Source organism: Botrytis cinerea, chromosome 9 (assembly GCF_000143535.2).
Source record: "Botrytis cinerea B05.10 chromosome 9, complete sequence".
NCBI classification, from domain to species: Eukaryota; Fungi; Ascomycota; class Leotiomycetes; order Helotiales; family Sclerotiniaceae; genus Botrytis; species Botrytis cinerea.
Window position 1 is genome coordinate 2,439,713 of NC_037318.1, and position 21,120 is coordinate 2,460,832.

The window sequence follows — 21,120 nt, forward strand, 5'->3', positions numbered from 1 at the left end:
TAGAAATTCAACCCATTATTGACCCTCCCACTCATTTCCTCCTAGCTACATACCATTAACCACCACTCACTCGTCCCATAAAATATTTGGTTGGATTTATATGCATTTTATTTTATTTCATCTCATTTCATTTCGTTTCATTTAATCTCAAAGGTTCTATCTTTCTACCACCCCTCCGTTTATTTCATTTCATTTCCTATCATATCCCCATACCCCATACCCCAAATCATTCCTCATTCAAAGAATATAATAATCCATTTCATTTATTGCCTAATACCCGTCTTACATGCTATGCATCATCAAAAGAGAAGAAAAGAATTTGATACGTTTTCGTTTCTTAGGACAGAAAGAGAAGAATAAAGAAGAAAAGGTAAGAGGTTCAAATGTACAAATCGAGTTCCCCCCAGAATATGCACTTCTAGGATCTCAAAATAGAGTCTGCCTACCGCCAGCTTGTCAATCGTTTAAAAATCGTAATGGCGCCCGCCCTAAACTCCATTCCATGCCATGTAAAATTATCTTTCTTTCCCATTTCGTCTTATTTCATAAGCTCATTCATTCACCCTGTATCAATCCTTCACTGCTTTACTCCCTCGGACTCGGCAACGGACTAACCGTATCCAAAGGCGCCTTGTGTAAGGCAGGTTGCGCGTGTGTACCCATGAGACCCAACTTCTTCCTCTCAATAGCATTTTTCACCCATTCTGCAACCTCCGAGTCTTCGGTGCCTGTCAAGATACCATTTGATGTATCTTGTTTTACATCATCTTCCAGACTTAAACCACCCACATCGGCCTGATCTTCCTCTTCCTCTTCATCTTCTTCCGAAATTGTGTTTGGTTTCGAAAGCTCAGCCAACCATGGATGTTGAAGTAAATCACTGTAGGTAGGACGCATATTTGGAATTTTGTTCAGACATCCTCGAACAAAATTGCGGGCGGTCGGGGAGAAACCTTCTGCAGGAAGATCGGGTGGTTCACCATCGACAATTGCCTATTTTACATTAGATTCAAACCTCAAGATAAACGCAATGATGGAACGTAAAAAAACTTACACTTAATTGTGAAAAGATATTATTATATGTCTCTGGTGGGTACGGATATCTTCCCATTGCACACTCAATAACACTTAATCCCAAGGACCAAATATCACTTTGCACACTATAAGTTCCACCTCCAGGATTTGCACCAGCTTGTGATATTCCACCACCCGAAATTCTTTCTGGTGCCATATATGATTGACATCCAATATTCGTTTTTGCGATACTAGCGACCAAGTTTCCAGAGACACCAAAATCACAAATTTTGACCTGCCCTTGGGTATTCACGAGAATATTCGTCGGTTTAACATCTCGATGAATGATGTTATGTTCGTCTTTCAGGGTTTTTAAACCTTGAGTTGTTGCATAGGTGATTTTCCTCAAGACATTTTCGGGAATACCATCTCCATAAATTTTATCAATCGATCCTCCATCCATAAACTCTATGCAGATGTAAACAGCTCCCTCTTGAAAGAATGCACCATAAAAGTCGATAATATAAGGACTCAAACATCTATGCAGGATATCCAATTCCATAATGATTGCCGCGAATTTAGCTTCGTCAAGTTCCAGTCGAAGTTCTTTCATTGCCATGACTACACCAGTTGTATTTCCTCCAGATTGTACTTCGCCATCATCGGTATCAGTTGTAGATGATTTATTACCCGCGAGACCCAATCCAGGTTTGCGCATTCGTGGTCTTGCATGTCGAACTTTGTAAACGGTACCATAATTCCCTTTGCCCAATTCTTCCAAGGTATCAACCTCATCCAAAGATATGTTGAAATTTGTACCATTTGCAAAATCGATACCACCTCCATGAATAACTGCTTTTCCTGCAAATTTCAATGTCCCTTTCTCTGTGTCAACATATTTTGCAAATTGATTAAACATAGAACCCCCATTTGCGGTGTTCGGTGTACCATTTGATTCCGAACCTGGCGCAGCAGCTGGAGCTGGAGGTAGACCACCAGGTAGTTTCAATCCTCTTCTTGCGCTTAGTCCACCACCCATTTTCATTTTCGGAATTACCGGAGCAGAAACAAAGTTTTGTGGTGGAGGTCGCATGTTAGGTGGTAATTGTAGCCCTCCAGATAATCCATCTATGGCAGGTGAAGCTGGTACCCCCGGTGATGATATTGTCGCGGGTAACTGTGGTCGTTGTGTAGGTGTGCCTTGTCTTGATGCGTGAAATGCTTTCATTTTTTCTGCCATGGAAGTGGGTAAACCACCACCAGGTTGTCTTCCTACTTGCGAAGATCTACCTCCTCCTGGTATCGATGGACCAGGTCTTGGCCTTCTCGCATTCTGCAACATACCAAGAGGTGTAGAAGATGCTGTCATGGTAGCTATCCCCTCCGAATCTGATGCGGGTCGAAGAGATGGTATAGTAGGAGGTTTCGAAGAACTAGGTGATGTAGGAGCCTCGTTATTTTGGTCATCTGTAGGCTTTTGTTGAGGGGTATCTTTAAGAGCAAAATCGATTGAGTCGCTGGGAGGACCCATCGCATCTAGTTGCGGATTATCTGCCATTATTCTGATAGAAAGAATGTTCGCATTCGAGAGGTAGTATGAGTGGTGGGGTAAGAATCGAATGTTATTGTCGACGTTTCTAGTGTGAAAAGGATTAGTTAGCAGATGAAGTGATTGATATCGCTCTTGGCAAAAGTATATTTCGGATTGAAGAACGGAGATTGAAGGACTCACCTTGTCAATGAATCAAAGTGGTCAAGACTCAACAAAGGTCACTGGTGAAATGGATTTTGACTTCACAATTGCCGTCCGTATGAGGATTCAGGATGATCGGTACTTTGTTGAACGGGAAATATCCCGATTGAGAAGAGGGAAGGCTGGTCTAGAGCATATACTAGAAGATATACCTAGACCAAATTTCTACTAGTAGTTCTTCTGATTTCCCTTCGTGTGAACTTTGTTTGAATTTTAGGAGTTTAGATTATCCCTGGGAGATAACGAGGTCGTTGAGGCACAAGTCGGTATACTGGCCGGCGAAAGGATTTGAGTCTTGACTTTTTGAAGAGAAGAGTGTTTGGGGCAATTCGAGACGAAGAAATGAAGCTCTTGACTGATTTGAACTTTGGACGTGGTGGGTCGAAGCTTCAGATGTTGGGGGGAAGCCGTTTCTACTTGAATTTTTTCCGAAATTTCTTCCTTCTTGGTCTTTTGCTTTTCGGCCTTTCTCTGCCGTTCTCTTCGAATCTTTCACTCCGGGGATGTCGAAGCGAATGAGTGGTTTACAATAGTTGGCAAAAGATGGATTGGAGACTGGAGACTGGAGACTGGAGGTCTAGGTTCTTTATTTGGGACGGGACGAAGCTTTGATTAATAATGAGGGGAAATGGTATTTAGGACAGACAGGTTGAAGAGGTGGGCGTGGTTAGAGTGGTGGGCGTGGTGAGAGTAGTAAGAGTAGGAGAGGAGTGAAATGGTAGGCAATCGTAGGCAATCGTAGGCAATCGTAGGTAATCGTGATGAAGATTGAATTGAGGAAGTTTCACGGAATTCCAAGATATTTATTATTTAGGTTCGTGATGAGATTATGATTATGTTACGGTAGAAAATCAAAGTAGGTGGGAAGTTGGTGAAAGAGAGAGATTCGTATGGTTATCCTCACTCCCCCCTCCCCCTCCCCCTACCCCTCCCCATTCCCCCAAAAGCATTCAGAGAATATCTTGATCTTAGCAATATAAGGACGTAAGTGGTAGGCAATCGGCATCAAATCCATCTATCCATCTATCCATCTATCCATCTATCCATCCTTACAATGGTTGATATGGGATCTCGGTGAATCATTTTACCACTCGAGCTCAAGCGATGATTTGTATTGTTTTATGTTGTTTAGACTAGACGTGATGTATGCACCAGTGTTGATATCGATATTTCTTCTCCAGATCTCTATTGTCAAGTTGATCTGAATTTGCATGTTGCTTTATGTGTATTTGCATTTATATGGGTATTTGCGCTTGGATTTACAGAGATTTACAGGTGTTTAGCGCGGTATTGTTTTATATCGTAAAACCAAATCTCGTGTATTCTCTATATTCAGCATGATAAATGATACATGATACATGATACATGATACATGCCCAAGACGACGAAAGGGGGTGCATCTGCAGCACGATGACGTTGCGTCCGAAGAGTGAAGGACGAAAATCGATCTTATGGATGGAGGGGCATTGATGAGTGGAGGGGGCATGCAAGTTGGGGGGGGGGGGGGGGGGGGAGGGGGGTGGGACAATAACAATAACAATAACTGTCTATCTGGTTGGAGCGAAGGTTGGAGTGAAGACGGAAGATGGCGATGAGATGAGATGGATGGACATGAACAGTTAACATTACATCAAAAGATCCAATTTGATTGGCTTCAACGAACTAGGAGATGGATGGGTTTTCCATTGGATGAGAATTCCATAATTCCATCATCTCTTCTCCATGATGTTTCTCGATTTTCTCGATTTTCTCGATTTTCTCAACGTTCTCAATTGTTCTAATGCTCTCCCTCATTTTCTTCCATCTCCCATCTCCAACCTCCATCCACCTACTGCCACCCACTGCCACCCACGATCAATCTTCACATTCAAGCCACATACGAAAGAAATTGCCCAAACGCTTTGGAACGTGGATCCATTGTTGTGTCGAGTGAAGACACCGTACGTAGATTGGCACATGAGGCGAGCCGAGTTGGTCTGATGCGAACCCTGAATCGAATGTAGATCAACTTACGATATATACGACTATCTACGTAAACGTACCAAATCTTTGATGGAGAGGGATATGCATCTACGTACTTTTCTTCACCTCTCCTTACCTCTTTCTGGATCGATGTATTTACTGCGTATTTACTGCGTATTTACTACATATTTATGGTGGTTTTACTCTGCACCTACTACACACCTCCTGTATATCTACTACTTTAGGACATCAGACCCTGAGTGGCGTGTTGGAAGAAAAGAAAAAAGACATCTATCTACTTGGTACAGAGGACGGAGAATCATTATATTGTAATGTGTAAGCTATATCAACGAGGATATCGATACATGCAACTCCATCAACTCCACTGTTCCCTGAGAGTAATGTCTAGTTTTGCAATTGCTGTAGTTATGCTCGGCATGTTAAACGAGTCAAGTCAGGAGAAGATGATAGGTATTGGACGTATGTACCAGCCGCCTTGGTAGTTTTATCCTCATCCTCATTCTCATCCAGCGAGGAAGGGAATGGGGCTGAGGTAGACGACACTTTAGTACTAAGGTATCGATAGACCTGACTATATTTGACTTTTCACCATCTTGAGATAGTCCCATCGGAATGAAGGGTCCGGTACACGGTTGTCAAAAGTTATCCTCTTCCCTATTGAAAACCCCAACTCTCTAACCTCGAACTTGAATTTTGATGGATGATTTGATGGATGATTTGATAGGTCGAGGTCGTTGTAGGGATAGATATCCAATCTTGATTTCGTAAACACGAACAAGAACAAATAGGACACGACGCGGCCTGTTGTACTTCCCTTCCCGTCGTGATAATTCCTGGAAACTAGGTATGGGAGGTGGCTTTTACCAACATCTTTTCCTTCTCCTTGCTCTATTCTGGATCTCTTCTCCATGATTGGAATTGTGCCAACTTTAGTTTATCGAGTGGCTCGAGTGGGTAACATTGGATATGATTGAATTGCATGCTTTGACGTTTCCCTTTCCGTTCTTCATGCAAGTTCACGTCAGTCATTAATTTGCGATACAAACAGGGAAAGCCAAGAAATGGTGGAGTTTTGGAAATGGCGAGGGAGGGAGGGAGGTCTGAAACTTTGGGAAATTTCATCGTCATTGATGTGGCACTCGAGGCACTGTGGCTGTTTGTGAATAGTGGCTGGGTATCGCTTCTTATCAATGAGCTACACAGGTTGGGTTGGGTTGGACTGAATGGCGGCGATGTACATGATAGAAACTACCGATATCATCGTTTGAGAGCATCTCATCATACAAAAGAGAACAAAAAGAGGTGGTGAGACTGTGAGCTGGGCTGAATTGAGCTGGATTGAATCTTATTGAGTCTGCAATTGAACGGCGTTCGAACGGGTGAAAAGATCTCCTCTCCTCTCTTGCTTCCATGACTTTGATATCATCCAAGCCAACAATTTCATCATCTCAAGCATCACCACGCACCACAGAGTTACACCCCAAGAAGCATGATGTGAAGTATTTCTCTTCTTTTGTTACACATCATACGGCTGAGTGTTATATGTGACATGCATTTCTAGACGCCGACATCTCAATGGTCAATGTACCAAAGTATAAGTCAAGAACGAGTGCCAGAACATGCGGAATGCCTTTTCTTTATATAATAGATACTCAGATACGACCACGAAACATCCTTTGGATGCAACATCGAGGGGCGATTATCGTCTTGGCCAAATCCCGAGAAGGAGAGGTGAGAGTATTGTTGTCACCAGTGTACTGCATCTGCATGAAGCCTTATTGTGTATCGTGCACCTGGCGGGACTTGGAGTGTATATGAAGAGACGGAACGTCCTCGACAATGATGCGTATGTGCATGTACCATATACATATCATCTTCAATTCGACGCGCTGCCCCCAATTCACATCCAGTCGATTGACTCCTTTTGTTTTATCTCTTTATCACATCACCACATCCACATCACAACCAATCAGTCACAGCTTGATTTGATACCAAGAACATCCTCCGCCTCAACTTATTAATAATTCCAATCGAGCTCTTTGTTTGACCCTCGTGCTCTGACACTGACTCTGGGTTGCTGTCGTGCCATACGATACCTCCTCCTCCATATCACAATCGACAACCGCAACTCGATGCGACTCAAGGAGTTCTCTCTCGCAAACCTCGACCGTCAGATCATCATATGAGCTACCGAATCCCATCATAGGCACAAGCAAAAGCACAAGCACAGGCAGGGCACACGCATAGGCCCTTTACTTATTCATCTTCCTTGTCATCGTCATCACCACCAACCTTTCATTCGTCAATGATATTCGTCCACGCGGCGACTGCTCAGACTTGGTAGAAAATTTGAATGGCTGAGAACGGATCAACACCCACATATTCCGTAAGTAATCAATTACCAAGGTACGGTGCAGGACGCAGTCTAGTCCCTCTTCTCCTTATTACCACCATACCATCCTTGGCCTTATCGCATTTTCCAAATCCAGGTCCGGCCCAAGAAAAGCTAAAACCACGTCAATTTTGCCCAGTCGTTACACAGCCGCCGTCCCTCAATACTTATCATTCGATAGCTTGAGGGCCAAAAGAAAGAAGAAGAAGGCGAAGAAAGGAGCAAACCGAAAAGGCTGATTGCACTTCTCTTCATCAATACATTTGATCGTCGTCTTCTATTCAAGCCAAGCAATCTCACAAACTTGATCCCAACATACGAAAACATTATCAAACATCTTCAGCGATTGTTTGAAACCTCAATTGTCAAAGAGGACGAAAGTACCTCGAATATCAACAGCCTTATATCCTTCAGCCAATTTCTATCGCAGACTTTGGTTTGATCATTCAATCCCATCAGATCATCATGGGACTTTTTACATCGCCTACGTCCTTTCGACTGGCCAATCTAGCTGCCAATAACGATGTCGGCGTATCTTCCATCTCAACACGATCCCTAACAGATGTCGCCTTCGGCACTATGGCAAACGATCATTCTTCACATCCTGCCCTTGGCCATCTAATATTACTAGTCTTCGAAGCCGTCTTGGAAGTCGTATGTGTCAGTTTACCAGGTTATATTGTGGCAAGGCAAGGAATGTTCGATGCAGACAAACAGAAGTTTGTAGCGAATTTAAATGTTGCTCTCTTCACACCTTGTTTGAGTAGGTACCTGGGGACCTGGAGAAATGTGGATAAATGCTAAGAAATTGAATAGTCTTCACCAAACTGGCATCCCAATTAACGGCAGATAAATTGGTCGAACTTGCAGTCATCCCGGTTATCTTCATTGTGCAAACATTCGTATCGTATCTGGTCTCGATAGGGGTTGGTAAAGCATTCGGACTTGGAAAAAGACCTGCCAACTTTGTTACTGCTATGGGTGTATGTTATTGTCACTCTGAATTATCGATTGATAGAAATGCTAATAGTCTCAACAGGTCTTCGGAAATTCAAACTCTTTACCCATTTCACTCGTCATTTCGTTGTCGCAAACATTAAAAGGTTTGCATTGGGATAGAATACCTGGAGATAACGACGATGAGGTTGGCGCAAGAGGTATCCTATACCTTCTCATCTTTCAACAATTAGGTCAACTAGTTCGTTGGAGTTGGGGTTACCATGTTTTACTTGCACCACCCGAAACCTATAAGGATGAAGAAGAAGGACGGTACAGAGATGAACCTCTTCTAATCCCTGGATTGGATGGCGAAGATGATAATGATGATAACGGTGAATCGTCCTCAAACTCTTCTAATTTCGGTGGCAGAACACCAGTCACTCACGCTTTACATGACAATTCCGATGAGGAAGAACCTGCGAAAATACCTGGTATCTTGGCCACGCCTACAAATGGAAATCACTTACCGGGTGACAATGATGATATTACTTCATTCCCAAGCATTCGAACACCACCGTCTGAAGAGGAATCAGAAATTCCAGATGGAATCCGAGGTTGGGTCCCCAAGGCAAAATTCCACACTAAACGAACCGTCGCTAAAGCATCTCATCAAACCTATCATGCTTTACCAACTCCTGCCCAAAGAATTTTAACAAAGGTTTCAAATTCTGTCAGCAAATTCTTGAATGGTCTTTGGGAATTCATGAATCCACCGCTCTGGGCTATGCTTCTCGCTGTTATTGTCGCATCTATTCCCAAACTTCAACACCTTTTCTTCGCCGAGGGATCTTTCATCGCTAATTCCGTCACACGAGCCGTTTCTCAATCAGGAGGTGTAGCCGTTCCTCTCATCTTAGTCGTTCTCGGTGCGAACCTTGCTAGAAATACACTTCCTCAACATGTTCTCGACGAAAATTCAGAAGAGAATCAAATTGGCACAAAACTTCTCATCGCTTCCTTGATCTCCAGAATGTTACTTCCAACGTTGATCATGGCACCACTTTTAGCTTTGACTGCAAAATATGTTCCCGTCAGCATATTGGATGATCCAATTTTCGTTATCGTTTGCTTCTTGTTGACAGGTGCACCTAGTGCTTTGCAATTGGCGCAAATTTGTCAAATCAATGGAGTTTATGAGGGTGTGATGAGTAAATTACTCTTCCAAAGTTATGTTATTTGGATCTTGCCAAGTACATTGATTTTGGTTATGTGTGCGTTGGAGGTTGTGGAGTGGGCTGCTTAGGTTGAGTGTTGATGAGGGGAGTGCTTTGAGTTGCGAAGATGGGAAAAGACATTCGATTGGAGATTGAATTACAGGGAGATGAAAGTGAAATGCATTCACGAGTCAAGTGGATGGGAAATTCGAAATGAAAAGCAAAAAAAAATGTACACGATAGGCATACACGGATGAAGCTTGCGCTGGGAAAATCATGTTAACTGTATATTAATTTGGTGGAGGAAAGGTTGCATCAGCGTGGCTCGGCGTTTTTGGGACATCATATTATTTGATTTTGATCGATGCGTGGTATGGCAATGATCTACTTTGTAATGCGCGCATGTAGGTTGTGGGTTTTTGGAGTGGTACAGCTAGGGGGAACGGTAGTAGGGGAGAAGAGAGGAGGAAGTTCAAGATAATACCATGAGATACGTTTGAGAAGAAGTTCATAATAGATACCATACATTCATGCATATATTCATTTATAAATTTTAACATCCATGCATACATACATGTTGGTTTCTCTATTGCACTGATTGTTCCAAGGTGAAGAACTGAAATGAGGGTGAGATGTATACGTATGTATTCATTCCTTTTGCCATGTACATGTAGATGGGGAAAGTAGATCTGGAATTCTAATTGTATCCTATCCCTGTTGAGTAATTGACGTTTATGGACAGAGTGGTGACTAGACTGGTGAGAGAGAAGCTTTGTGGATTTGAGGTTGGGATTTGAGGTCGAATGTGAGTATGGAGAGTGGAGAAAGGAGAAGAGAAGAACTTCCGGGGAATATTGGCGGTGGATTCTAAAGGGAGGAGGGATGGAAGGGTTGGGGAGTTGGGGGATTGAATATACTATATGCTATATGCGGGTTGAGGTTTTTTCTTTGGTTTTTTGGGATATTGGGATATTGGACTCTGGTATTGGGATGGATGGATGTGGTTAATGCGGGATTTGTTGAGTGATTGGGGAGGTTTTGATAGGGGGGGAGGGGGAGGGGGAGAGAAGGAGAGGGATAGAGAGAGGGATGGAAGAAGGAGACAGTTTGCGGAAAGCTGGGCCTGTTTCTGCAAGGGCTTGTGCTCGTTCGGGCTTGTTATGGCTTCAAGCTTCAGATGTTATCATTTATTTATTTATTTGTTGGTTGGTTGGTTGGTTGTCAAAGCAAGCAAGCAATTTGAGATTCGATTTTACTTGTTTGATTATTATTGTGTTTATGTTTATATTTGTATTTGTATGGACTTGTTGTGAGACGTGTGAGATGTGATGTGTAATATGTGATGTAATGGAGTTTTTTTATTGAGGTCGATATTGATATTGATATTGATATACGGAAAAAACTATGAGATTGTATATCTCTCCTTCAACTTATATACATCGCTTAGGTGGGAGGAATAGTATGCTCCTATTTCTTGGTTGTTCTTTTTTCGCAGCCTTCCGTGGTAACATATCTTTATATTATTTGTATCGGCGCCTATAATGTAGAAGGGAAGTTTTAGAATCGCTGAGTATGTAATCAGAATCATGTATGTTTCTTGCTGTCTATGGTGGAAGTTTGAGGGCTTGTAGATCCATAGAATAGAGTCTTTGCTTTGAGTGGCTGATAGATGTTGGTCGAGCATTTAGGAACATTTGAGTTGTAGATATAGAGTAGATGTCTATACATGCCGTCCGTTACTGGCACAATTGACGTTGATGTGGATAACAACTTAAGCGGATTATTACTATTAGATCAGAAAAGCTATTGTTAAATCATAGGAGTACTTGAATTACCTAATATAGTTATTCACTCTTAAGAGAAAATTCATATATTTACCCATTTAACAACTTGAATTGACCTATTGACACAAGGGAATCGAATTGATAGATGTAAATTAATTATGCATTTTGAATCGACTTTCGATTCGCAACCTTCGGGATTACAAAGTCGAGTGGAACAAATAATGCTGGAGATTGTGAACTTTATATCAAGCAGAACGATGCTAAAGACTTGCTATACTCTCAATATTGACCAAGTTGTTATATCGTACCTTTTCACCACTAAGTGATTGTTGTTCAGGAATTCTGTCTCTTATTTTCAACGAAAGCCTCTCCTATAGTTTATGATATCTTTAACGGTGTCACAGAATAGCTCTGGCTGCTAGAAATGAAAAGTCACAGCCGAGTGGTGAGCACACTGTGCTTTCGAATTTGCTTCGAGGATCTTGAACTGAGTATGACCAGATTCATCTCGGGAATTAGAAAGTAAGTGGCCATAGAGTGGTATTTGCCGGTGTGTGCTGTTTGCTTGAAATGACATGAGTTATTCAACACCCTCTTTTATATCCGAGTTTATCTCTCTGTGTAATGAAAGATTTCATTTTGTAGTATTGTTACACCACTGAGTGCTAATACTATACTGTGTGGATATTAAAAGAGGGGTAACGCCCGAAAGTTATAATCAAATGATACTTTCATGACTCCGGATTATACATATTCGGATACTCTTCTCTCTTACCGTGGAGTTCGAGGTCGTGCCCCTCGTGCATCAGCGTGGCATCCACGGTTATATAATTACACAACTGCTACTCTTTTCGTCTGATATCTCATTTAGTGATACAAAACACAAAGAATAGAGGCTGGACCACATTAATTGACATTGCCATTCCCGATCTCAATAGATTGGCTATATGACTTGTGAGGAAACGAATGAAAGCAAAGTTTCTTGATTACCACGATCCGAACTAGATATCCCAAAGAAATATAATAGAAAGACAGCACTACCCCTAGATTTTTTTCTTTCTTGTTCCTTTATAGGTTCCTCTTTGACATTCGCACTGCGGATAGAACACTCTCTCATCCACAAGTATCAACTTGGATTCGACAATTCGCACCGACGATCTACATCTACGCTTCACAATGTACTCGCCGTCCATCCTCATATTTGGGTTAACAGCTCTTCAGGCTGTCTTCGGGATACCTATTCCAGTAAGAAAAATTTCCCTCATTATTCTGCTTCAATAATCCAACAGTCACTCATAACCATCCGCATGAAACTCGCGCAATGCTTATTAACTCTTTCAAGAAACTTCCTACATCCAGCGGAAACATTACAGCATACAGTAACAATGCTCATATTGTGAGTATGAACAGAGCGCAAATTACTAAGTCCCATGAGATTACTGACAGCTGTCAACTGGCTCAGGAGTCCCATCTATCGAAGCGATCTTTAGAATCCAATGAAGTCATTGAGTGCCCCCTGGGTTTTATGCCAAGGGGCGGAAGCAGAATCGTCACGTGTGTTTCTATTCACCTCAAACTGGAGAAACAAGACTGAGAAGTTCATGAGGATTTTTATTTGAAAATCAAGGCAAGCGAGGAGGTTAAGAGAGATGTTTCAAGGGTTGTGTAGAATTCGGTTGAGGGTAGAAATTTCTACGATCGAAGGATTACCGCAGACAACAGTGTGATAGGATTCGGATATACAGGATTGCATAGACTGGCTTGCGTGCAATATGGATCTTGTGATATGGTTTGAAAATAACAGCTTTTGTGGATCTAGGGATAAAATTTGGGCAAGATCTTCATGGATCTATACATGTACAGATGGTATCTCTAAGGATACATATTTTGAGAGCTGGAAGCTGTGGCGCTCAATATTTTAATTCAAAGAGGCATCAGGAAATGCTTGATTTACAAAATGGATATAATGTCACAAAACAATCCACATGTTTGTATTAAGAAACAAGCTCAATATACAAGCAATCAAGTGAGTTCCCAAGGATGATTTGAAATATACTATTTCAATTCAGGAAGCAGTCACAGACCTATATTGAGATGTGTTGAATGATACTTGTGAGAGGTTTCCCTTCGCTCTCTACCTTTGACCATTCATTGGTTTCTTGTAGTGCATCATACTCTGTAGCACTTGCACGGGATTTGCAGAGTATGTAACACCACACTTGTCTTTTCACCCCCGGGAAACTTTTGAATTTCAATCGCATGTACTGCTAATCGTTCTGACCTCGGGCTCGGCGGCCAGAAGGAAGTTCTGGTAATGTCTCCTCAATTACTAAATGTTCAGAAGCAGCTTCAAGATTAAAATTTGTTTGAATTCAACGACCCAATAATATATGATACACCAAGACTAGTAAAACTCCCATTCTAAACACCATGCATCTCCGTGTCCACTATTTCACCACTCTCTATTCCAGGGTCATCAACAACATCCTCAACTATGAAATCGTCCGGAATCTTAAAAATCTCCAAAGATCTCTGTGCGTTTTCGTCCGTGTGCCACTCTGCGGCATGTTGATTATAATTCTTTTCGTAACATTCCTCAGAGCAGAAAAGGGCCTTATGTCCACTAACCATGCATACTTTGCACAAACACATCCCATCATGGGACACCTCCTCATCTGCACTAAACTCCGAAAGGCAACAATCTTTCCAATGGGCACTTAGGCAATAGTGATCGGCTTTGTCGTGATCTTCATGGTCCAGAAGCGCATGACTAGGAGAACAATAATAAGTTCTTTTGTGATCCCTATCTTCTGGAACTTTGGACGCAATCCAGTCACATAAGATGCATTGTATTGCACCTTCTGGTACGGATAGATCCACATCTTCATCACAGCCATCGTACGAGCAAAGCGCTTTACTCTCCTTTTCCACTTGCTGATGATGTAGATATTTGAGTGTATCTTTCTCTGCTTTCTTTGCCTTTGCTTTGAGATGGGCAGATTGTGCAAGGTTAAGTTCGTTCAGGCGGTGCTGTAGCTGTGCTATCTCGGTATCCTTCGTACGAGCGCTCTCTTTCTTCATAGCGGCAACAACCTCATCATAGGGAATTTCATTCTCAAACATTCGAGCATATTTACTTTTGTAGTTTCGCACGCTGACAGAGTCCGATTCCAGAGGGCTGCAGTAATATGAGATGTAAATCGGAATTCGTTGTTTATGAGTTGTAGTATCGTGCAAGTGAAGGATAAAATCTACCTGGTCTGGACTTGGGCATGTCTTGATGTATTCCGTCAGGTAAGTATTCAAAACTTTTGAGATATTTCTCCCTTGATCTAGTTCCATTGCGATGCGGTCCTTGAATTCGACAACATCCTCAGAGTCATCCGGTCTATGTGCACAAAGATCTTTCTTTAAATGTGCCCGAAATTCATCATCGACTCTTGTGTGAATTTCGTCGAGCCTGTGGACTTTAGGTTGTTCGAACATCGATTGCAACTCTGTTTTGTAGTCAAATAGTTTAGAGTACCAACGATCTGGATCTTCTGAAAGATACCAATCCCAATAAGCCTTGCGGGTTTGACGATCCTCTCCGATACAACTCTCGCAATCCTTATGGTCAGTGGTGTGTGGTGTTGCAAAGGGGCTCTCGTAAAACTTTTTGATACTTTCAAGCGTCTTTCTGAGAGCTTCATGATCGGCACGATAATTATCCGCATGTTCAAGACGCTCGCCCAATGTAAGAGGATAAGTTTGACCTTGCGGTCTCAATTCAAATGATGTATCTCTGTGATATAGGTCAGGAAAACGCGCTGTCACGTGAGTGTCCCGACTTACTCCATGACCATCTAAACATGCGCCTCGCCGGAATCAAAGTCAATTGAGGACCCAAAATCGTCAACTCTAGTAGGCTCGACAGTTCTTAGTGATATGTCGATGGCTTAGTTTGCCAATTATGAAGAAATCAATCTTGTTAGTTGCTCAGATGTGATTGTACTACAGCTTAGGAAATAATGCCCGTTAGAGCTAGCGGCCGCTGGATGAAAGACGGACCGGGTAAACGTTCAATAGACTTAGAGACTGGTAGATATCTCTTGACTTGATTCTTCTCACCAGCACAACCTGTCAATCAACACAGAATGGTAAGCTTTTCTACAATTCAATCCTGTTTTCGTGATCGCATGGCATTCGCGACTCGTGTTTCTTATTCATTTTCAGCGATAATGCCAACATAAACAATAAAAGCACTACTGATACGTCCTTGGGTATAGGCAGACAAACTTCGCGCGCAGCAGCAGCTCGAACAACTCCAGCAGCGTTATGTTGGAACGGGCCATGCTGATACAACAAGATTCGAATGGACGAGTAATATTCAAAGAGATTCGTATGCCTCTTATGTAGGCCACCCGCCTTTGTTGAGTTACATGGCGATTGGAATGGGAAGTCCGAGGGAGATTGTTAGGAAAAATATGATTGAGGTGTGTAATTTTGTACACCTGAACCCTTCTTATCTTGACGTGGAAGTTATTGGACATGTAAAAGTGCGAATCAAGATGGAGACTAACATTCAACAGAAAATGATACAACCAGTTGGAAAACCCCCCGAGGTACAGGATTAGTGATCGTTTTTTGGGCATGGAATCTTCCTGTGGGAAATGCAAAGGTATGTTCGAGGACTTGGTAGTATCGTTTTCGTTCAGAAGTGATTTTAATCATACACAGGGCATCCCTCAAATTGAAAATAAGATGCCGCATATCGACAACACTCATGGACACGACAAGATGATATCGGCATGCGGAGCCAGGGGAGGATTGTTCAAATTGTTATGGGCGAGGAGTCATACTATGGTGTTAATGGCGCATACATATAATGGGAGTCAGATTAATATCATATAACGAAGCTTCTTAAGGGGATAAACAAATCTGCGAGAGCACGTGCAATTGAAGAAATATCGCATCGGACATTGCATTTGCAATAGCCCAATCTCTCGCGTGTCCCCTTCTCCAATTCGAAATTTCCAAATGATGATGCATTGGCCTTGTATTGCGCATATGATTTCCCTCAAGATTGGGGTCAAGGCCCAAGATGAACTTGAAGAACCTGGAGTAAGTGGAAACCACTGAATACTTTCTTTGTCAAGATTAATTGTGAAGATATTTTAGACTTAATTTGCTGCAATACTCACGCACCTTACAATTCTGGATGTGATGTGAATCAAGGGGTTTCCCCGTCACTCAATTTCAGAGTATTTCATGACTCGAATAATGACCCAAATTACTCAGCGCCTGCAACTCCGTGGCCCCGAGATGTGCACTACGTTTCGCAGCCAAACCTTCAAGTCTTCCCAAAATAACGCCCGCTCTACAACTGCCGTTACCGTTCCGTTCAATGCATCGACTATTTATTCATCATCGTGGTCATCTTCATCAGCCGCTTCCCGTCGTGGCCTTCCCCTCGCGGAAACTTTCCTAGAGCTTGATGCTCCATTTTGTTCTGACACTTCCGTTCCCTCTCCGTTCTCTCCATGAGTTGTCTTCCTCTTCCCTAGTCCTAAGCTACGCTCCAACCGCTTATCGAGATCCTCTGGAGCATGTTCACCATAAACCTCCTTCACAAGTCCTTGCACACCCTTCGAACCGATCTCCATCCTTCCTCGAGGTCCCACTCTCCATTCGATCAGCTCCTCCCCATCATTTCTTTCGATAGTTCGGATTATGTAATTTTGTTGCATCATCTTCTTCAAGATGAGAGCTGTTTTGTCTAGAGGCAGATTTGTTTCCGCATTTAACTTTCTTAGAACTGACGTGAGCTTGCTGTCTGTCATCGTTGAGTCGGGGCTCAGCATTATGACAGAAACAACCGTTGTATAAAATCCTATATATGTAGCTTCGTCCCACTGGCTAATAACTTTGGAAGGCTGAATAATCGAGGATGATCGGTAATCGATAGGTAGAACACTGGTGAGAATATATGAAGAAGTTGTCGTGGATTTCGATTTTCTGCTAGCCTCCTCTGAAGGAAACTAAATTAGGTGGGAACATAACAAGGCAAAGGTTCAAAGTTACTCACTCAATCGACCTTTAACAGTAACATTTTCTTTAGCGGGGAGCTCGACCATTTCCATGCCAAATATGATTCTCAGCGATTCTTGCGCCGGTTCAAATATAGATTTAAAGGATCTAGATTGTGCTCCAAGAACCTTCTCCTTGATACCAGTTCTTGTAATGGGTAATCGCTGGAATTCGCAAGCCAATGCATATCTGACCAATTTCTTCACAACTTGATCCAAAGACTCCTCCCTATCCGAGCCCATACCTTCACCCGTTGCATCATCCTCATCGTCGTCACCATTATCCTCTTCTTCCTCTGACTCTGGATCTGGGCGGCGGCGTTGCTGAATGTTTCGAGGTGTTTCTTCTTCTGACTCTTCATCTTCTCTAATTTGCTGGGATAAGTTAGCTGTCAAGCGCGGGGTCATGAAGAAATGGAAAGTGTAGAACGGGTATAACTTACGACGTGTCGCCCACCTCTGCGGGACTTAGCTGGCATATTGAGTTTCTTTTTGGGTATGATCGTTCTTAAGAAAAATTAATATTATGAATGTATCTAAGTGTTTATGATTTTATGATTTTATCACTCTTTCCTAAAAAGCGGGAAAAAGTTAACTTAATTTGGGGAGACGCGACCGACCGCGTTTGATCGGAAAAACTAATGCGGAGAAAAGTCGGCCGCCTTTGCCGGTTCTCACAAAAATATGAAGATTTCCATGAATGAAAAAGAGATAATTGTAACTTTCCCTCGACGAACTTTTAATCCGCATACATGATTCGCCGACATATATCTGCGGCGCATATATGCTTGAGATGCCAAATACGATTAGATCGAAGGCCTTTACCATCCCTAGCCCGGAGAGCGTATTCTACCGAATTGGATGCAGATCATGAAGACAATGGGTTACAGACGTCGAATGTTCAATCGCAGGGAAGTAAATGGGACAGCAATGGAGAAACAGAGTTACATACCAGCGAAAAGGATACAGATACAGCGAGACCCAGAGAATGGCCACCAGAACGGCAGGACGACATCGTTATAAGAAGGACCTATGGTGTGTTAAAGGGTCCAAAATTAAGCCGCGGCGTTAAACACATCAAGCCAGAAGGACATATCAAAGAATATAAGCCTAAGATCTATGGACGTACTGGAACAAAACAAGTTGGAAATAGTGTGACATTATCAGGTGTGGATGCGTTGGGGAAGGACGCTGAAGTCCTCGTCTTGCGAGATTTGATGTCAAAATCTCAAAAGGTGAAGAAGAAGAAGAGTCCTCTTGGCGAAGGTCCAGCACCTGAACCTATTAATATTCTAGCTAGACTTCAAAGCGAAAGAGGAATTGTATCTTCAAAAGATGTCGAAGCACATATCAATGAATGCAAACCTACAGAGGGAACCATACAAACATGGGACGACTTCAACGGTCTCGTACAATTATTAAATAAAAGTTTCACGATTCCTCAGCTGAAGAATTATGTTCAGTCATACCCAGAGGAAGAAAGAATGAGGAAAGTACCATCTCTCGGTGTTGGAATTTTATACGACGAGAACGCAATTTTCCGAGCCACTCCGTGGGTACCAGAAATCTCCCCTATAAACCAGCCAGTTGATGACAATCCCTTGCGGGGATATTCTCCAGCATCCTATAATTACAAACAAAACATTGCGGTAAGGATATTAAGGGAATGCTGGCAAATGGAAGTTCCAGAACTTGTTGATGGAATAGGTGAAGTCGAAGTTCAAGTTCAGATAAGGGATCTAGACTTTTTAAATAGTACGTAAAAGCAGCCTTTTGTTTCTTTCGACAACTCAGCTGATGTAGTGTAATATTTAGCCCAGGGATACATAGAATCTTTGATCAAGCGATATTATCTAAACGACCCCGAAAAGATTGAAATATATCGACCTCGTCAAGTGCTCCGCATCACCTCGACTCGAGAAAAGGCTGCTCTCATTATTGCTGAGATCCAAGATGGAATACAAAGTATTAGCAGAGAGGAATTCCAGTTGAAGGACTTATGCTTTTCTCATTATATCAGAGGGTGGGAGAATAGGACTCTTACTCCAGAAGTATTGGCTAAACTTGGTGAATTGACCAAAACGGATATCAGAAGATTGCCACACAAAGAGCCGACTGTCAGTGTTCTTAAATTTCATTCCAAGTTATATACACTAACTATTCACAGCTTCTAATTTCGTCCATAATTACCGACAGAAAAACAGATTTGTCAAAACGGGCTGATGTAGTAAAACGCTTGTTACTAGATCTAGCCCGCTTCGATGGGTCTGATCACAATTCAAGAAAAGTTGGGTTGCGAGACTTCAACGAGTCTTCTTCCACACTTGACTTGCCTGGAGGTTTTGTCAGATATCCAGGATCGCGTGAGCTTTCTTGGCACGAAAGGCTTCGTACGTGGAGTCGATGGACTACAGCCACCTCTAAGTCTGCGGCCATCGATAGCCCGATTGAAACGAGTCAATACACCTTTCCTTTCAACACTGTGGACGTGAAACTAGCTGGAAACCCCCAGAAGAGCGCCAATCCTGAAGGGGCCGAGTTTTTATGGTCTTATGAGTACTCGCCCTCTACCACGATTAAAGCCGGAACTGTTCTACACAATATTAGCGGTCATCGAATTGGAAGATATATTGATAATGATATGGAGCATTCAAGGGGACCACCCGCGATATCCCCCGATAAGACATTGAATATGATCAACCTGAAGACTGAGATGGATAATGGATCAATCCGAATATTTTCCGCACAAGCACCAAACATATCAGGCCTATTTCAGTCGGATCATATCAAAAATGGACAGTTTGACAGTGCAAACCAGGAACTTGTTATGCAATTTAAACCTAATCCATCGGCGCTATGTCCAAATGGCGTCCCAATTGGGCCTTCCGCTTTCAATGACTTTCCTCCGATAGAGATTTCTTTCATCATCAATCGAGAATCTCTTGAAGTAGAGTTTCGGGAGCTTCATGCTATTGTTTCCACTGAGACAGCGGATTTGATGCTCCCTGAACTCAAAGCAGATCTTCAATTTCAAAGAATGATTCGTTCAAGAATGTTACTTGATGAATCTGAATCAAATGGTGGGCTGGATGGTCTGAAATTAGCCGCACTTTCTGTAAAGAGTTTCATTCAGAATTCCCAACTAGATCTAACCAGTGAACGGCCCCTAGAAACACCACCGAAATTGGTCATTCCCCTCGCTAGACATCTTTGCACTGATAATGGCTGGAAACGCATGAATGGCAAGCCAAGATCGGGTGTTGATGTTGAATATTTGTTTGCCAAACTCGAATACAGAAAGAAGACAACTTACAATTTCAATAATCACGAAATATGCTGCACAAGTATCGAGGCAGGAAAAGCTGGTGGTTCACATTTGGAATTGAGTCTTACATCTCGATCCATGCCAAATCAAGATGAATTCAATGAGACTATGAAGACAGCGTTGAAGATGGTACAGTTGATGGATATCAAGAATTTCACAAGTGTCTATGGACAGGTGAGAGAAACATTCCCAGAACGAAAAGATCCGGTCTTGGGCCCTGATGATTTCAAATACATACCAAAGAGGCCTAGTGATTTCTTGGACGTGAAAAGACTGTACGAAAAAGATGACGAAAAGAAATCCAGATTTGACAGTGCGCCGGTTAAGGAGGACGTCGATGAATTGCATGTGTCGTTGAATAAAGGACAAGAACCTCAAGATTCTGAGAGCGGAAGATGGTAACTGTTTATTGGATCTAAAGTTACATGGTTATAAACATTGTAAAAAGCTGTAATATATGAAATTATGAAGCAAAATGGGATCTGGAGTCATAAAGGAGAACATGGCGAGCATTGCTGTCGGTCTTTTGAATACACGACAGGACTCCTCTGTTAGGTACATACTAGATGTTACTTGTAAACACTCATACTAAATACTATACAACCAACTCAAATGTTAGATATGCAACTTCCTCGCAAGCTAGCAAGG

General features: G+C 42.3%; 7 protein-coding genes across 8 annotated transcripts; 4 read left to right on the forward strand and 3 right to left on the reverse strand.

Moving 5' to 3' along the window:
- On the reverse strand, positions 1-3,669 carry Bos5. Its single transcript, XM_024695332.1, has 3 exons — positions 2,747-3,669; positions 1,055-2,651; positions 1-993 (listed from the first exon to the last, which is right to left on the reverse strand). The coding sequence occupies exons 2-3, from the start codon at positions 2,570-2,572 to the stop codon at positions 586-588; spliced, it is 1,926 nt and encodes a 641-aa protein (XP_024551126.1). The 5' UTR covers positions 2,573-2,651; positions 2,747-3,669; the 3' UTR covers positions 1-585.
- A 2,696-nt stretch (positions 3,670-6,365) lies between these two features.
- On the forward strand, positions 6,366-9,862 carry BCIN_09g06910 (hypothetical protein). Its single transcript, XM_001553168.2, has 3 exons — positions 6,366-7,905; positions 7,959-8,125; positions 8,182-9,862. Exons 1-3 carry the CDS (start codon positions 7,608-7,610, stop codon positions 9,382-9,384), a joined length of 1,668 nt encoding a protein of 555 aa, XP_001553218.1. The 5' UTR covers positions 6,366-7,607; the 3' UTR covers positions 9,385-9,862.
- A 2,166-nt stretch (positions 9,863-12,028) lies between these two features.
- Positions 12,029-13,116, forward strand: BCIN_09g06920 (hypothetical protein). Its single transcript, XM_024695333.1, has 3 exons — positions 12,029-12,324; positions 12,422-12,475; positions 12,542-13,116. Exons 1-3 carry the CDS (start codon positions 12,256-12,258, stop codon positions 12,671-12,673), a joined length of 255 nt encoding a protein of 84 aa, XP_024551127.1. The 5' UTR covers positions 12,029-12,255; the 3' UTR covers positions 12,674-13,116.
- Positions 13,117-13,413: 297 nt separating this feature from the next.
- On the reverse strand, positions 13,414-15,042 carry BCIN_09g06930 (hypothetical protein). Its single transcript, XM_024695334.1, has 2 exons — positions 14,914-15,042; positions 13,414-14,863 (listed from the first exon to the last, which is right to left on the reverse strand). Exons 1-2 carry the CDS (start codon positions 14,922-14,924, stop codon positions 13,501-13,503), a joined length of 1,374 nt encoding a protein of 457 aa, XP_024551128.1. The 5' UTR covers positions 14,925-15,042; the 3' UTR covers positions 13,414-13,500.
- Positions 15,043-15,177: 135 nt separating this feature from the next.
- Positions 15,178-16,254, forward strand: BCIN_09g06940 (hypothetical protein). Of its 2 annotated transcripts, XM_024695335.1 has the most exons (5): positions 15,178-15,218; positions 15,348-15,554; positions 15,651-15,739; positions 15,799-16,182; positions 16,240-16,254. In XM_024695335.1, the coding sequence occupies exons 1-3, from the start codon at positions 15,216-15,218 to the stop codon at positions 15,693-15,695; spliced, it is 255 nt and encodes an 84-aa protein (XP_024551130.1). In that variant the 5' UTR covers positions 15,178-15,215; the 3' UTR covers positions 15,696-15,739; positions 15,799-16,182; positions 16,240-16,254. The 2 variants fall into 2 exon arrangements, with proteins under 2 accessions (XP_024551130.1, XP_024551129.1); XM_024695336.1 differs by having other exon boundaries at positions 15,799-16,254.
- A 76-nt stretch (positions 16,255-16,330) lies between these two features.
- On the reverse strand, positions 16,331-17,684 carry BCIN_09g06950 (hypothetical protein). Its single transcript, XM_001553163.2, has 3 exons — positions 17,591-17,684; positions 17,147-17,522; positions 16,331-17,089 (listed from the first exon to the last, which is right to left on the reverse strand). Exons 1-3 carry the CDS (start codon positions 17,624-17,626, stop codon positions 16,479-16,481), a joined length of 1,023 nt encoding a protein of 340 aa, XP_001553213.1. The 5' UTR covers positions 17,627-17,684; the 3' UTR covers positions 16,331-16,478.
- A 196-nt stretch (positions 17,685-17,880) lies between these two features.
- On the forward strand, positions 17,881-21,109 carry BCIN_09g06960 (hypothetical protein). Its single transcript, XM_001553162.2, has 3 exons — positions 17,881-18,902; positions 18,963-19,264; positions 19,315-21,109. Exons 1-3 carry the CDS (start codon positions 17,900-17,902, stop codon positions 20,872-20,874), a joined length of 2,865 nt encoding a protein of 954 aa, XP_001553212.2. The 5' UTR covers positions 17,881-17,899; the 3' UTR covers positions 20,875-21,109.
- Positions 21,110-21,120: the final 11 nt, after the last annotated feature.